The sequence below is a fragment of the Podarcis melisellensis genome, assembly GCF_964234715.1.
Source record: "Podarcis melisellensis genome assembly, chromosome: 6".
In the NCBI taxonomy this organism is placed as follows: domain Eukaryota; kingdom Metazoa; phylum Chordata; class Lepidosauria; order Squamata; family Lacertidae; genus Podarcis; species Podarcis melisellensis.
The window spans coordinates 36,581,803-36,599,828 of NC_138538.1; the positions used below are offsets into that span (position 1 = coordinate 36,581,803).

General features: G+C 40.7%; 1 protein-coding gene across 1 annotated transcript in view; it reads right to left on the bottom strand.

The window, feature by feature from the left end:
* Window positions 1-18,026, bottom strand: part of RAP1A (RAP1A, member of RAS oncogene family) — a 93,913-nt gene that overhangs the window by 10,191 nt on the left and 65,696 nt on the right. Inside the window, exons 3-6 of the mRNA XM_081916481.1 lie at window positions 14,419-14,502; window positions 6,549-6,617; window positions 4,555-4,611; window positions 3,379-3,519 (exon numbers count right to left, since the gene is read on the bottom strand). Coding sequence (XP_081772607.1) covers window positions 3,379-3,519; window positions 4,555-4,611; window positions 6,549-6,617; window positions 14,419-14,475 — 324 coding nt within the window. The 5' untranslated portion in view covers window positions 14,476-14,502. The remainder of the gene's footprint in view (window positions 1-3,378; window positions 3,520-4,554; window positions 4,612-6,548; window positions 6,618-14,418; window positions 14,503-18,026) is intronic.

The following is an 18,026-nucleotide window of genomic DNA, read 5'->3' on the forward strand; positions in this document are numbered from 1 at the left end:
GGTGGGTCATTGTCTCAGTTTGAAGCAGTCTGCTTTCAAACGACTTCCTAAAATGAAGCTTTCTTCCTCTGCAAAGGGTGGAAAAGGTTTGATTTGAGGAAGCAGAACTAGCTCCTCTGAAGGCGCATTCCCAGTTGCAATCAGTGTACCTTTAAAGGAGGGTATAGATTAGTGGTTATAGTGATCCCCTTTGAACTTCAACAGAAGTCAATCTCCTGACATCATTATAATAGGAGATTGACAGGCGGCTGAACCTACCCACTTGTCAAAGTTGGCTTTGAAGGTTGGGGAAATTGGGGATCAGGCTAGTGCCCCATCACTGAATAGGAAATATATATATATTAGAACTGTGCCATAAATCTGTATTATTTGGACACAAAACCCCTATATTCCTTGCAAATTAGAACTCCAAAGTACATTCTGAGGATAAATGACTGAATTATGCATTAGGTACCTGCAAGAAAGTAAGCAAACAAACCATTTTGTACCCGTCTTTACCATGACTACATCACACTGATAATTAAACCGTCTCATGGCAACTATCAAAGAAATGGAGATACCACAGTCTGGAAGGTTCATTGACACACAATCTATTTCCACAAGCACTTACCTTAATGTCAGTTTCTACAACAACACAGAGTTGACATTTCAAACCCTCAGATAGGCAGAAGCTACTTTTCAATTTAACATAATTTATACAACAGGATGTACATCACTTCCCAAGAAATACGTTGTATGTATTGGCCCCAGTGATTTGTCCTGCTTAGGCAATAAATGCCTTCTCAACTCCAGAAATGGGGCCTCAGAGTCATGAAATGCAAAGACAGCTATGCAATCCTTATGTTCTTATTTTGAACTGTTTGGCAGTGTGCTGGACATTAAAACTTTAATTGCAAACACTGAACACACACGCACAGAGACACATCCTGTTTCGCTGAGCTATTTAAAAGCGCTACACACAGAAAACTGCTGATAATGGGTGTGCACACCATTCTGTTTCCTTAAGCATTTAAAACACACACATGCACAGCAAAGTTTGTACTTTCCAGAAGGAAAGTACCTCATATACTTCTCGTTTATAAATAATTAGCAACAGTTCTAATATTTACTAAATTTCTGAGCACACTCTCTTATTCATGGATGATCAGTTCCAGGTAAAAAGAAACACATTTCTTGTGATTTCCCCCCCAACAGGTGTAGTTAAATCTGCTACTATACAAGCTACTATCCTGATAAAAGAAATGAAATCCATACTTCGTTTAAAACAAGGAAAGAAAAACATTTAGCATATTAAGTTCTGGAAGCTATCACTTAACACAAAAAGTTTTTTTAAAAATAGTAACTACAGTATAGTTAGAATGAGGGGTATAATTTATTTGACCTCAAACAGGGTACATGTGTAACCTTAAACAGTGTAAGTTGCTGCATACCACAGTGTTTTGACTTAAATGCTAAGAAAGGAATCAGCTTCTAAGATGAACATAATCCCTCATCTAAAAGATCGTTCGTTTTACTTTTTTTAAAAAACCGTAACCAAGATTTGTGTATCAAAGAGGGTTTCAAAAACATTACGGGAAAAGAGAAAAATAAAGCCAGAGATAATGATCAGCAAAGATATGAAAACTGAAGAATAAAAATATGTGGCTAAACTACTTTTAAACACAGTTAAGATCTTCCTATCCACATGCATTGGATAGTAGCTACCTATTCATCTATGGAGAGATCTTTCATGAATAACTACCTGAATACAATGGGTTGGACAGACATTCCAATTCTGTCCACTGATTTTTTGGACTAACAAAGAGCCCAAATCAAGAGAGGAAGCTAGAGCTGATGCTAAAGTAACACTTCCTGGTTAGCACAATAAATTGCTAGGTCACAGGTTTTACAGTGTGAATGGATGTTATGAACTTCTGTGACAGCATTTGCTGCTACTGATTCAGACAAAATATTCAAGATTTCTGCTTACCTGATGACACAGTCTCCCCTCTACTTCCCTGATGCGCTGTTCTGGGGGTTCTCCTAACCCTCCAAGAGCCAACTGGGGTGTGTGGGCAAAAGACCCGTTGCACTAGTAGGGGCCTTGCGCTGGCTCCTGCTAGCAGAACTACTTAGCTGAATGCAACCCATTGTGCAGTTCCACCCTGCACATTCACTCGTTACACTATATGGGCTGAGACTTACTTCCTAGAAAGTCTATTAGGAATTGCAGCCTTAAGAAACAGAAAGCTGGACTAGGTGGACATTTGGTAGGATCCTGATTAAACAGGGCTGCTCTTAACATATGTGGTGGTGATGGTGGTATCTGTAAACAATGAAAACATCCATGTGCAACATCACAACCTACAGCATGATGCCATGGAACTGACAGCATAATGCAAAGCCCATCAGCTTGAATTGCATAGCCACTTAACAGCTGTGCAATAGTAATTGACAGCAAAGTCATCCAGGTATAGATCTCCTGCATGATTACTGGTGAAATCCCTGCTTAAAAGGTGATAAACCGTATAGGAAGTCAGCTGCCTGAGTTGGCACTCAGTCCAGCCAACTGGAAGTCTTTCACATATTACAGTAAAAGATGGACCTAGGCCAAGGGGGCTAACCTGTGCCCTGTTCCCTTGTGTTCCCAAACAAACTTGCATCACCACTGACTATTGACCATCCTGGCTGGTGCTGATGAGAGATGCAGACCAACAACAGCAGGAGGGTCACAGGTTAGTCACTTTAAAATATGCACAAGTTAAAATACTAAAACATTTACATTACCTCCACTTTCTAGGCATCTAAGCATATTTAAACTATCGTGCGGCAAAGGAAGTTTTATAGTACTGTACTAAGATTTTTGGTCTCCTAATTAAGTTTGTAATATTTTCTTTAGGAAAAAACCAGTATGGACAGCTATTTTGATTAGCCAGATTATCACACAACTAGAAAACTGTTTTTCCACCCGATGGCAGCCAGAAACAAGCCAGAAAGCCACAAAACCCATTTTAAACAGCAAGTCATAACGGGAGTTACTGAGCCTTCTAAAAACCTGGCACCATATGTAGCCATTTCAGTGACAAAAGGTTGAGCGGGAGGAATTGGGCTTGTACACTGGCGTATTCTACTAAAAAGCCGCTTCTTATGGGACTTGAACTTTTCCAGAGTTCAATCCCAGTTTGGGATACAGAGCATTTCTGACTAACCGCCCAGTAATGTCCACATGAATAGTCTCCAAAATATCTAAATAGAGAAATTTATGATATCATACAAAACATTCTAGAACAGTGTTCTTCAGTCATCTTATTAACTGTGCAAAAAACAGATGCTGGCTTGTTTAGGTTGGGGGGGGGGAGAGATTCCAATGGTTCAAAAAGCAATAACCCATTTACTTACGTCTTCCGTGTCCTTGACCCGTAAGATCTGCTCCCTCAGGTCCTGCAAGTCATTGAACGTGGACTGTGCTGTAATAGAATATACTAGTGCAAACCCCTGACCGTTCTTCATATAGAGATCCCTCATTGCCGTAAATTGCTCCTGTAATCAAATAAAAAAAATGAATTAGCTGTTTAGTTTAATTAGCTGTTTAACATACACACATTAAGAAGTTCAGGTTTAAACAGGGATAAAAAGGTCATAGGCAACTGGAAATTTCCAGTCTTTGCTCTTGCAGAAATCCAGTGAAAAAAATAAATTTAATTTTAAAAGGAACCGGCTTTCTCAAATATCCTTCCTTCAATGTTAGAAATTTAAAACAAGGGTGGCTGTTTAGGGCGGCTTCACACCTTACAACCAAATATCTGCTTCTATTGCGAAAGGCAGCTATGCATTTTAACACATACCCCTCCCCTCTCACCTTCCCCGCCATCTCTCTCTCTCATACACCCAGAGCTCACTTGAAACATGCATCAGCAGCCTGGGCCAACACAGTGTACTCAGGATGAAAAAAACTATATAGCCAGCCCAGATTGCATATTGTAGGCTGCGGAGGATAATACTAAATGCACAGTGATAAATAAAACACACTTCTATTGTAAGATGTGAAGCAGTCTTTAGATTCAGAAGGATTTCGGGAAATCTTTTCAGAACATCAAGAATCACTATAAGCTTTAAAGGACGGATGCCCAAGAAAGCCAGGCAGATAGGCAGTCTCTCTTAAAGGCAGCAGTTGTATCGGTACATGTGTTTTACTAGTTGTTTAGCAGTGTGCACACTTTATCTGTCAGTTTAAACTGCCATAAAGTTTTAATTTGTTGTTTTCAATAATAGAGACGTTCAACAAGAGGATTTTTCGTTAGAACTTCAAAGTGCCGGAAATCTGAAAATGTTTTTAAATTTTATGAAGTTCTAATGAAAAACTTTCAAGACAATGTTCCAGTTTGTTCCCAATAAACCGTGCAAGGAGCTACTTGGAATAATAGAAAAGGCAAGAAATGCTGGTTTATTTATAGCCACATAATATAAGCAAGAAAGAGATGGACACCCCCCCCCCCTAAAAGCCATGTCTTGCGTCACTCTTAGTGTTCCCTTCAAATATTAAGCATTTCAGATTTCAGGATAGATCTCACTTACTGTCCCTGCTGTATCGAGGATTTCAAGCATACATTGTTGACAGTCTACTTCCACTTGCTGAAAGACAAATAAAGGACAGATACCATTATAGCCTTAAGGGACAGGAGGAAGAGACTCAATTAATGCTTGCTCATAACCTCCTGGCAATAGGGGCATTTAAGCATTACAAACAACTAGTGCACCACCTGTGTACACAAACAGTTAAGCTGCAGAGTTATGCACAAGTTACAGTCCATGAATTTATGCAAGTGTTGTGTACACAACTGTTGAGCTGTACAAATCAGCAGGATTTAGAAAAACAAACAAGAGTGTACACACAAACACTTGTACATGTGTGCAGACAGCTTGTACTTGTGCACAGTGTACATGTGAACAAGCCTTACTGTGAGCTTTTCCACTGTACACATGGGGTTGCATTCAAAAGGATGGAACGTGGCAGGCAGGAGATAAAATACCTAAAGAGCAAGGAGTTATTTCACTAGCCAGTATCCATTGTCTGCCATTAGGAATGCAGGAAGCTACAGACTTAGAGCACTGGTCCACTGAACTCGGTATTGCATATGAGTGTCAGAGGCTCTTCAAGGTTTTAGGCAGAAATATTTCCTAACCCTATCTATCTGGAGATGCCCGAGAGTGAAACTGTGACCTTCTATATGTGCTCTGCCGCTGAACTATAATACCTAAATGGATGTCAAGCAAGTATTTAATTTTTAATAGAACAACACTGACATGTAATATGATCAAGGAAATATTTGTGTAGGTGTGCTTGTAATCTAGGAACACAGGAAGCTGCCTTATACTGAACCAGATCTTTGCTTCACCTAGCTCACTTTATCTATTGTGACTGGCAGGGCCTTCCAAAAAAGCTTTAGACAAAAGTCTTTTCCATCTGTAAAAGAGGTGATTGAAACTGGATTTTTTTGCATGCAAATATTATGGTTAAGTTAAAAGTATCCACAATGAAACTGCAGGGCAACAACAATAATGTAATAATAAAAACACTACTTCATAGGGTTATCCAAAATGTTTAGCTTCTGATTTATATCCTGTTATGAAATCGGAGTGAAGAGTTGAACGCTGTTGTTCTTGTTTTTTTAATGGAATTTAAGCAAAAAACTTGGGGCTTTTCTCCAAAACTTATAAAATCCACAAATGCCAAGGAATTGCAAACACTGATTTCAAATACTTAGTTATTATTTATTAAACTTAGTATGTGGGGTTTTTTTAACAGCAAGTAGCTTAAAATTGACTTACACTTAGTTTGGCATTGTGAAATAAGGCTGCATGGCATTAGACCCGATTACCTAGAATGCTTTGGATGGTGTATCAGGCCCAGACTCAACTGGTGCTGACGACGTTTCTCTGTCCTGGGCTTAGTGATTGTGCTTTTTTAAAAATAAATAAATAAAAAGGAAATGCAACCACAGGGAGGCCCTCTCTGAATTGGGAATGTAGCATTCAGGGAGCAGGGGAAGTGTCATCTTTCCCATGCTGCTTTCCCAACCCCCGACCACCATAGAAACCATTTGACCCTGAAGGTACCAATTTTAGGGGAAACCAGCAATTTCTGGAGTAATTCTTGGTAGGAAAAAGACATAGGGAAAGGGCTGTCCCCAATTTACCATGCCACAGTCCACATCCAGATTTGGCCCTCTCTATATCAAAGACAAAACAAGCCCAAGACAAACCAGGGGTAGAGAGTCTGTGGTCCTCCATATGCTGTTGGACTACAACTGTTGTTGGCCAAGCTGGCGTGGGCTGATGTAAACTGGAGTCCAACAACATCTGGTGGGCCCTGGGATAGACAATCATGTAATTATTCTCTTGGGAAGTATTAGCAACACACTATTAGGAATATGATCCTAATAATAGACTGATCGTGTTGTGAGAGGAGGCCATGAATTCTACACCAAGAGGGGGAAAAACTGGGCGAGGGGAGTCTCAAAGTTACTGATCTGAGAGTGGATGGAGAAAATCACAGCTTCATACTTTACCTTTCTGTAGGAGTCTTCTATTGTGGGGTCATATTTTTCAACAAAAATTCCCTGAACAAACTGTACAGTCTGGAAAGAAAAACAAGAAAGGGAAAAGAACACACAGAGAGGGTCAGACAGCTGCCTCCAACTGAAGTTATTCAACGGGCTAATCGTGTAAAGCGTTTGCAAAGAACAGACATTTCGCTTGGTTCTCCCAATCTTATTCTCAAGCTGATGCCTAGTTACTGAAACAGGAAAATAAATGCAGGTAAAAGTACAGGTTTAAAAGGTAGTGCTTAACCCATAACTGATACTCAAACCTCATTTCAACAAATTTATGCAGATTTCAGGGTGAAAATGTCTCTTCTCCAGCTGCTTATGAGACTGGTTTAAAGAAAAAGCTTCATGAAGCTAACTTTCTATAGGTTGGAGCAATCTGCATCATTTACCACAGTTTACATGGTAGTGCCAAACTGTGAAGTACCACACAACCCTGACCTGCTGCCTGAGGGTTGTCATTTGTCTCACTCATGGATAACTGCTACAGTCCACCTCTATTCCTCTCGCACTGAGCATATGCAGTAATATAAAACACCACAGAAACTCACACGGGATGCTATTTTTTAAAAGCTTTGCATTAAAGTGAGTATGTGCACATATTTAAATGAAACAGGGCTATTGCAGAAAAAGGGAGCAGAAAGTGTAGATTTTGCTCCCCAAACCTACTGGAAGAGCAATGAAAGAGGCAAGTACATGTAACAGGTCAATTTCACCAGGAAGCCACCAACTGAAGAAAAAGGCTCCCCTTGGCTGGCCTTGGTAGGTAGCCTAACTTAATTGCTTACAACTGTCCCTAACTTAGGTAAGGATCCCCAATGTTATGCAGACGCTCCAGTGACACTAGGAAAGTCTTGGGAAGTCTCCAAAGGGCAGTAACATCCGGACGGACAAACCAGAAGACAGGATTGAAAAGCAAACGAGAAGTTAAGGCCGAAGGGCAATGAAATACTGCAGGGGCATGACAGAATTTAGGAAGACCTTGTTGCTCAACTGGAATAGCTAGTTCTCTTATATCCCTGCCTGTCCTGGCCAGAAGGTTCTTCGCTGAGAAGTTGCTGCCTGCAGTTTAGTGGCCCAACAGCAGCTCATCCCAAAAGGCTTACAAACCAGGACCTGATTGTTACATGTGAACCAGGCTATACGATGTTGGTTCTAAACTAAAACCCACTTACATGACTGAACATGGGTAACAATTTCTGTGCTTCAGATTCACAACCTGTTTAATTATATTTAAACATTTGTAGCACCGTTGGGGGGGGAGAGGATGAGGTTCTATACCAACTAACACCTGCGAGGCATTTAGCAAGACCAATGATGTAAATTGCATCGGCATTTTGCAAAAAAAAAGTGTTTTATTGTAACAATCCCTATTCCCCCCCCCCATAAGTTCACTAGGAGGTGAGCATCTGCTTTGCAAATTTGCCCAAGACCAGCATGAACACACAGGGTCTCAACAAAGGTTTCCCAAGACCATTTTTGACTACTGAATGGGCTTTATTAGCTCTCAAGAATATTCTGCCCTTCTGTGGAATGTGATCAATTTTTGCAGTGTGTACACGTGCACTTGCAGGTATCAAGTAGTTTCCTTTAAAAAAACAGCCACCTTTTCTGCAGTGACTCGTGCAAATGTCTTTTCCAGCTACTGGCTCTAAGAAATTGCAAACAGCCTTTAAACAACAGCCTGTTTTGTTCAGGGTCAAAGCTGGGATTTTTCTCATGATGACAAGAAACACAAGCACTATAGCTCCTAATAAGTGGTTTCAGATTTTGAAAGGCCAGTTATCTGCAAAAGGCATCATTGTATTTGTGGGGTGGGGGAGTGCTGAATGCTCCAATGATTTCTTAACAAGGGAGAAAACAATATTCTAGCTTTCATGTTCAATGGAGGAAGGGAGGCACCATTCAAAAGTCATTCTTTCAGCCTAGCACAACCTACACACAGCCTCCTTGAAAAAAGATCAAGGCATCTACGAATGCACAAAGCAATGGAAAGTCCATATATAAAGGTACCCCAGGATGATATTATTGATCCCAAACCTTTCGAACTGCAAAGGAGGTTAGGAGGGTGATGATTAGACCAAAATATGGTATGGAGACCTGATAGCTTTGCCTAAAGCCTATAATCTAAGGGCTTATCCAAATTTACCTTTATTCCGCTCTTTCTAGACAAAGTTTACTAGTTAAAGCTCCTTGTATGAGCGCCCTTTTTTTGCTCTGCAGCTTTCTCTGTGAAAACCTGCTCTTTAAAGCTCAATCAGAGCAAAAGTCAATCCGCAGAAAACCCAAAAGTCATTTATTGACAACGCAACACAGATTTCATTATTCTTGTTTCTTATATTCATTTCTCATTTTTAAACAAAATGTTTCAAAAGAGACCTACAGATTTGAATCTCATTTGCAAATGGTTAAAAAGCCACAGAGATCTCACTTACATCTTAAACACAGGAAGCTGCTAGGCTATATGTACAAAGACAGCCCTCCCTCAGTCTGCTAAATAAGAGTACATTATTTAACTACTCAGAACATTCTGTATTTCACATGCCCTTTAGGAGCAAACAAGTAATTTATCAATCACATCAGGTCTTTCAGATACTAAGGCAAAATAAAAATGCATATGAGAAAATACAAAGAGCCCCGAAGTACTTTAAACATTAGCTTATTGTAGCATAAGCATCTGGAAGCAGGAATTTGTTATTTGTACAGCACCATCAGCACAAATGGTGATTTACAGAGTGGAAGTAACACTGGTCTCCCACCTCAAGGAGCTTGCAATTTTTAAAAATTGGCAGAGGGAAACAAAAAAGGGAAAGGAAGGTGTGAACAAGGGCATAATATATGATTACTTCAGTTTTGCATACATAGGGTTGTAGTCAACTAATTTGTGGCAATAAAAACCAGCGCAAGGAATCCTGTTAATGCAATGGGACTTAAACCTGTTTCCTCCCACCACACCCTCCCCAAATCTGCTCCAGAGGTTCAGAAGAACCCCCAGAACTGTGTGCAGGGGGAGGAGAGGAAATATTGTTCTTCCAGGCATGCAGAAAACCTTGCCCGGAGAGAACAATCTCATTAGCGCTAGAATGAATGCAACCCATAGTTCAGTTGCATGCAGCTACTTCAAATGCATGTATAGGAACCAGGGATAACAGGAAGCTAATTGTCAGTCAAGATCTCCAAGCACTCCTGGCCCTCAGAGGTTACATAGGGGCAGACTGAAGACAGGGTCTTCCAGGTGGCAGTGCCCAAATTACGGGACTGCTTGCTCTTAAGTTTTCAACCAGTGCCTTCTTTGCTTTAAGTTTATTCTTTTATATCAAGACTTACTTGTTTGTCTTAATGTAGAAAACACGAAGGCATTGCTGGCAGATGATAGAAGCCTATTATCATCAAGAATATATGGGCATAAACACAACCTCAGAAATGCCAATACTCAGGAAATGGGCAGAGAAAATTTTAACCTCTCAGGTCACACTATTGTTTACCTGAACTTAAGAGACATTATTGAACGAGGGTATACCTGCCTACTTCAGAATGAAAATGCTGAATTGCAAAATGTCGAGAAGTTCATTTTTGTCATCTCTGGCATGGACAGGTGTTAATAAAACAAGCATACTGACATTGGTGATGTCATTATCAGCTACTGGTGTTGTGAATGGCTAGACTATTTAATGGCACTGTGTTTTGCATTGCTCTGCATTTCCTGCTCACCTGACCATTTACATTTTCTCTCTACGTCTATGTGCATATGTACATGCCAGCTGAGAATAACACTTTAAGCATCTGATCAAGTGGTCCCTGATCCATGGAAGCTTATGCTATAATAAACATTAGGCTTCTAAAGGATTCTTTGTGGGTTGGCGGCAACAGACCAACATGGCTACTGGAATGTGCACAGAATGTCTTCCTGAATTAAAATAAATGATAAGATATGTAAAGCTTTGCCCAGCAAAACATTCTATTTCCCCTGAAGATTAAGCAAAACCTACCACTAATAAAGGATGTCCTTATTCAGCATACTAATCAAAGCAACTATCCAGTCAGCTTCTCATTAAGAAGCTTGATATCACAGCGCAGGATTCCAACCTTGGCTGCAGAAAAACCAAGGACACTTCACCAGCCATGGTGAATGACACAACCAGAAGCAACAAAAACTTGCAGGTAAATAATCAAGCGTAGCTTTAAGGCAGAGCATCTGTGATTAAGTAAGTTCTTATGCAAAATACTCAACTTGAGTACACAGTGCTTTGCCACACCAGTGGAAACAGTGAACACTGAACACCATAAGCATCTGCCTTGTCCTGCCCAACACATCTGCATTGTACAGATACGTACAGATAGGGAAGAAATTCAGTTCCGTCTGCAGACCAAAACACAGCCTTAAAAACAAAATATAAAAATGCACTTTTCCAAATTTTGCAGTGTAATTCTTCAGCAAAGTAATGTGTACAAAAATGCATGCAATGGGGGCAAAGTGTGCTTTAAAATGCACATATTAGTGAAAATTTACAAAAATGCATTATATAGGGGAAATCGCTTTGCAAAAATGTATATATTAGGCAAAATTGCACCGAAAATGGGCATATTCATGAAGACTTTCATTTTAATTGCAAATTGATGTGGAAATGTGAACATTTGGAGATATGACAGACTGAGAGAAACCAAAATCTTCTACGAATTGACAGCTACACAAACATAAGCTGTTGTCAATTATTGGTTTCCCAATACCTTCCTACCAGGTAAGCTGTTGTCATAGCAACCTTCACCTCATTTAACTGGTTCTCAGTCCTGGCTGCCTTAACCTCTACTGCCCTCAGTACTGCCCTCAGTTCAGTTGGAGACAGTAATAATGATTTCTTATTTCTATATCCAATAATTACTCATCCCAACAGGAAGAAGATATTGTTGGCAGGCGAAGGCTTATATCATATTGGAATATGCAATTGTGAATGAGCCCCTGATGTTATGGCTAGCATTATTAGGTCTTATTCCAACATTGCCAAAACAGATTTCAGCAAAATCCAACTATTGCAGGACAAGCACAGCAAAGAAAGAGACAGAACATCACTTGTCATCTAGAGTTGGAAGGGACCAGGAGGATCATCATCTAGTCCAACCCCCTGCAGTGCAGGGATATTTCACCCAACATAAGGCTTGAACCCATAACCCTGAGATTAAGAGTCTCACCAACTGAGCTATCCAGTTGCCAGATAAAGGCATTCCAAACTATCAATGGATGGCAGCCCATTTGGGCAAATCGAATCATATTATAGGACTTAGACGGTACATCTGTATTTCCTTACCAACAACCCCTACTCACCACCATCAACTGACCACCCAGGGTCAAACCCTGGGTTTCAGCTCTGTCATCACAAAGAACTCCATTACCCATCATTCTCATGTATCCACTTTATAGCATCAACTACCAACTACAGTGGTACCTCGGGTTACATACGCTTCTGGTTACAGACTCCGCTAACCCAGAAATAGTGCTTCAGGTTAAGAACTTTGCTTCAGGATAAGAACAGAAATCATGCTCTGGCGGCGTGGCAGCAGCAGGAGGCCCCATTAGCTAAAGTGGTGCTTCAGGTTAAGAACAGTTTCAGGTTAAGAACGCACCTCCGGAACGAATTAAGTACTTAACCCAAGGTACCACTGTATACCCTTCTTCTGTTTAGAACAACCTCCTATCTCTCTAAATTAGTAAAAAAAATTTTACAATCAGGCATTGCCATTTTTAATGCTCATAAACCAGTTAGTGAAAGTCAGGATACACTGAAGCTGACCACAAAGAGAACATCTTTCAGAAAATATCTTAGAGGCAGGCTGGTGCACAGAAATCTGATAGACTCAATGCTACTCTTTGCACTGTTTTGTTTAGACTCCCCCTATACGTTTAGTGTGTATACCTATATAGGCACACACAAGTTCTGTAACTTGATGCTTCTATTATGATGACCTTTTCATAGTAGGTGTTTTGTGTAAGATTATATTTGACAGGCACACATGTGACAACTGAGGAGAAGCACTTCGGACATCAGATGAAGAGGGTTTTTAATTCAGAGGAGCTTATTATTTATTCAAAAGACACTTTCAAATTGAATCATACTCATTTTATGTTTGGGAAAGTGCACAGACGGGAATGTGGGTTTCAAACTGCGGTTGCCAACTCGGGAATGGACTTTTGGTTCACTACATTTGCTATCCCATCTAGGAAGTGCAATAAATCAAACTCCTTTTCTAAGTCAGCAACCACAGTTCCACATTCCTGTCAGAACTTTCCAGGAGCACCTTGAATTTCTATTTGTTGCCTATGGATTCTGCATGAAATGCTTGACCAAGAGTAATGGGAAGACACAAACGAGATCATCCTCCCACCAACTCAGTTAGCCAGGAGTGCTGCAACATTCCGAAGATTATCAAAGACCTTTATTCGTATTGCTTTACAGTCTGAATTTTGCTGTTAAGAGTACAGAGGAAAGTGTTGTACAATTTTAAGTATTTCTGTCCATCATCTCACTATTACCCACCCTGCAAAAATAGCAAAGGAGAACATCTTGCTCCAGAACCACCCAGCAAGACCACAGCTAGTAAGTGGCCAAATTGGCTTTGCTCACTTGCTTTGTCACCATAGCATAAGTCATTTTGGGGAAAGACATACGTGCTCATTAGGTGTAAGTTGTTCTCTCATTCTGGTTTTATTATTTTAAAGCATATTGTGGGCATCCACTAAAAATGGTATCCCCGTCCTGGCATGGCAGTTTTTAGTCTGCATGTCTATTTCGATGTCACAGAGAATGGCAAACCATCAGCCACAGAATGCTACAAGAACCTACACCACATGGAATTCATTGCGTCTCTGAAGCCCAGCTCCCCACACGTCTCACTTTATTTAAGGCTGCTTAAAAACAGGAGAAGAGCAAACACGGAGGAACAGTAATTTGAAGGCGTCTAATTTAAAATAGCCAGCGATGTTTACCAGCATCTAAAAATGTGGTATTTTTAAACTTTCTACAATAGTTCAGCTCCAGCAATTCAGACACAGTTAGCCAGAGCACAAGTTGCAAAGTCTAGAAAGCTACAGTGCTGTGACTACACTACAAAGCTAAAAAAAAGTGTATTCCAAGCGAAACTCATAACCTCTCCAGAATCCTAGAGATCAGCACTTAATTAGAATCTGTTTTTCCACTATGTTGTGTAATAAAAAGGAGCCTGAACAGCATGGCCAGTTGTTGAACAAGCTCTCAGCAGAAGTCCTAATCCTTTCTTGTGCCACATAATCAAGGCCCATCCCTATTCCCAATGTGACTGTTTTACAAAGTCCAACACTGTACGTTATGTGGAGTAACGTATAGCAAAATGTACACATTTTACAAAAAAAAATGCAGACATAGACAAACTGACCTAAACTAGGGATAGCCAACTGGTTTCTTCTGGGCCAGTTGCAAGCCACAGCCCAATTTTATTTGGTCCTGATGCCCCTCCCTGATTTAGAGAATAAAGTAGCCCCCTAGTAAATGGAAGTTGGAAATCCCTCACCTAAATAGTCTAATCACAGATTGCAGGCTTTACTGGCTGCAGAATTCAAAGAAACCCTCCCAGTCACTGCCACCCTTAACTCTAGAATTCCCCAACATCAAGCTCAGGCCAGCTTTTTCCTCCTATACTTACACCTAGTAAAAGTCATTGATTTCTTTGCTTTGTATGTTGAATGCAAATTATTAATTATGGCATTAACAACCAGGGTCAAGCATTTCAAGACTGCTTTTCTAATAATATTATTTGTATGATTATGGTCATGACGATTAAAAAAAATCAAGACTCAACTCACCAAAGCAGACTTCCCAACGCCACCTGAGCCAAGGACCACTAGCTTGTATTCACGCATGATGTGGTCTATTCAAATACTGACAGTCTGGAAAGGAAAGGAAAGAAGTAATGGAGTTATGGTCATCATGTGAAATAATGCACAAGGGATAGTAATGAACCAAACTGCTTCTGAATCTTCACATTCAGGCCTATTAACAGAGGTATATAGTGGCCAATGATAGACAAGTGTGATGTGGCTATTCCTTCTGCTAAACTTGATAACTCCTAAGAGACTCAATGAGGTCGACAAGTCTAGACTGGACCTGGTAGCCAGCCTTTATTATTTATAGTTGCCCCACTGCTATCTCTCACCTGTTTCCTAACTGACATAGAAGATTCAATATGGGTGGAGGGCTACCTGTGTCTGAATTGCTGGGGTTGGGGGGTTGGCAAGGACAGCTTTTTACCTTCTGCAAGGCTCTGTAGATGTGAGAGGCCTAAAGAAAGGCTCTCCACCCAGGTACAAAGAGTGAGGTAGCCTTCTCTCCTCTGAGCTTTCTTGATTCAATGAGAACTAATAGGAGGAGTGGCTTCTATCTCATAAACATTCACCAGAAGCAACTTATGACTACAACTGAGAATCTGTAGATGTGTAGAGAGCAAGCAGTATGAGCACTCACAGGTTTTAAACTCCAAGCTGCTGGTGTTGGGAGCCAAATGGGTCAAACCCTGGCTTCTCTAAGAACTTCATAGATCTTTATCTTGCCCCTCAAGAACAGACGGAGGCATTAACAAAACGAAACTCATTTTAAAAGCAAACAAATCATCAAACCACAGCAGGATGATTGAAAAATGTGTTGCAGTTTCCAGGCACAGTAAACATTGTATGGCAATACAAAACAAAAAACCACCACCACCATTCTCATGTCATACTGTTGTTTTAGTCGATATGTTCTCTTTGAAAGATGTTATTTTATGAGCAAATATTACAACGATAGTAAATATTAAATAAACATAGTAAAAAGAGACTTCAGAAGCAGAGAATCTGATAAAGGATTGCCTGTATATTCTACAATTCTTTGACTAATCACTTTGAAAAGCTAAGTTCACAAGCCTTTGGCAGTTGCATCAACTTGCTTAGCAGAATACTTAATTCCTTGTTCCAAGTATTTTATTACTTTTTGTGTAAGTAAAAACATGTAACAGGCTTATACAACACACATAAAATAACCCAGGTTTCCGCCCGTACAGCTGGTTTATGAACATACAGCAGGTTTATAACAATCAAACGAGACAAAGTCAAAGAAACGAAGGAGGAAAAAATGGAGTAAAAATCTAAGAAAAATATAATGCCTCCCACTTGTGGTCCACTGTGCCACATTTAATGAAAGGGTGGGAAAGGAGAGAGAGGGAGAGGGGGGGGGGAGAGAGAGAGAGAGAGAGAGAGAGAGAGAGAGAGGAAGAGTGTATGTATGTATGTATGTATGTATGTATGTATGTATTTACAGTGGACGCTCAGGTTGCGAACATGATCCGTGCGGAAGGCATGTTCGCAACCCGCTGTGCCGCATCTGCGCACGTGCGGGTTGCAATTTGGTGCTTCTGTGCATGCGGCGAAACTCGGAAGTAACCTGTTCTGGTACTGCTGGGTTCAGCGCGGTGCACAACCCGAAAACACGCATCCTGAAGCATCTGTAACCCGAGGTATGACTGTAATCTGGGGCACCCAGAAAGGAGCAGTTTGATATATATAGTAGAAAGTAAGTTTTCCAGTTTTTAAATATTATTATTACTATTTTATATACTATGCCTTAGTGGCAAAATTGTTTCAAAACTTCATTGAATAAAAGAAAACAGACTGAACTAGTGACAGGTGAAGCACACATTCTCCAGCTCAATTTAGAACTGGACAAAATTAAGCAATTTTCAGATTTCATTCATATGAAAAATCTCATCTATTTCTGAGATCATTATGCATTCATTTGTGGTCCTACCAAGTGCGCAATGCCACAGTGAGTGTGATGGAACAATTCCCTCCAAGTCCAGCATCCTCATTTTATCTGGCTGCTGTGGCAAAGTTTTCTGCTAAGCAACACAATGTGTAAGGGGGTCCCCACCCCGGTTCCTGGTGTGTGGGGGGTCAGTGCTGGAGGTAGACCTGCCTGCTGTCTCTGTCAAGGAAGGGAAGGGAAAAGGAAAGAAAGGAAAGGCCAGGCAAGTACCGGTGGATGAACAAGTTGGTGGGTGGATTAAACTTTGTAACAGTGACAAATAAATGCAGCTAGATGCATTTATGAACTCTGGCAAACAAGACCCTCCTTAAAATTCCACTAAACGCATTAATACCTGCTTATGCAATTTATCTTTTCACACTCAGCTGCACAGAAGTATGTACAATTAAGCAAGAAAATTATAGTGGCAAGTTGCAGGAGACTGAGATTGCTTTCCCATCCCCGATAGGGAATGATTTAGGTCAATATTTTCTCCCTGCAAAAGGTCAGGCCTCACTTGCCATTGCCAACTGAGAAACCTTTCTGCTCCTCAAAGCAATGTCTGTGCCTTTTTATGGAAATCTCTCCAGTCACTAAGCTGCACCAGAAAACCTTTCATTCTCTTCAAGATTACTCGACAAATAAGGAAAATGACAAAACCAACGATAAACATTTTAACAGTGTTTACATTATAAACCAGCCTTCGCTGCCCCAACAACTGAGCCCAGCCAAGCCATGACATCACTTTCTCATTCTTTTTTTCCAGTCCTCCCCAAGTTAGCCCTGCTCCCAAGTAAGGATTCAGAAAAGCAAAAGCTATGGGATCAGAGCAGCCTAATTCTTTTGGAGAAATCACAATCCAACTTTGCCATTAGATTTATGAGTTTCCCCAACCATAACTCTTACTCTTGCTGTTATCCTCAAAAGTACAACACGGGAGGAAAATATAGTTGACTATATAAGTAAGAAAAGTGTATAGTTATGTGCACAAGACCATTTTTGACTGTTGTGATGCTAATCTGTTCTGATTAAGTTCCATCAGAGGTAGCTGTGTGCTCATGTGAAACACTAAAGGTAAAGGGACCCCTGACCGTTAGGTCCAGTCGCAGACGACTCTGGGGTTGCGGCGCTCATCTCGCTTTATTGGCCAAGGGAGCCTGCGTACAGTTTCCGGGTCATGTGGCCAGGATGACTAAGCTGCTTCTGGCGAACCAGAGCAGTGCACGGAAACGCCGTTTACCTTCCCGCCGGAGCGGTACCTATTTATCTACTTGCACTTTGACGTGCTTTCGAACTGCTAGGTTTGCAGGAATGTGAAACAGTAGCCAATAGCAATGGTACAAGACCAAGCAGTTATTACCACAGGCAGCAAAAAGCCAAGTTGTTTAGGCTTTTTGCAGGAGCAACAGGACATCCTTCCTTCCAGCACTGGTACCTAAGCATGGGTATTTCTGTCTGGGGAGGGGACAAATACAACACTGTGTGTTTCTATAGCCAACAAGAAAATAATCCCTACTACAGCTTCCCTATATAAGGCTGCACATCTGAACCAGCTGTTATCGCAAGATGCCTTTGGTTGAAATTGAATGAAGGGAAGAGCTAGAATGTACTCAGTGCCCCTCAGTCACATGCCTATGTT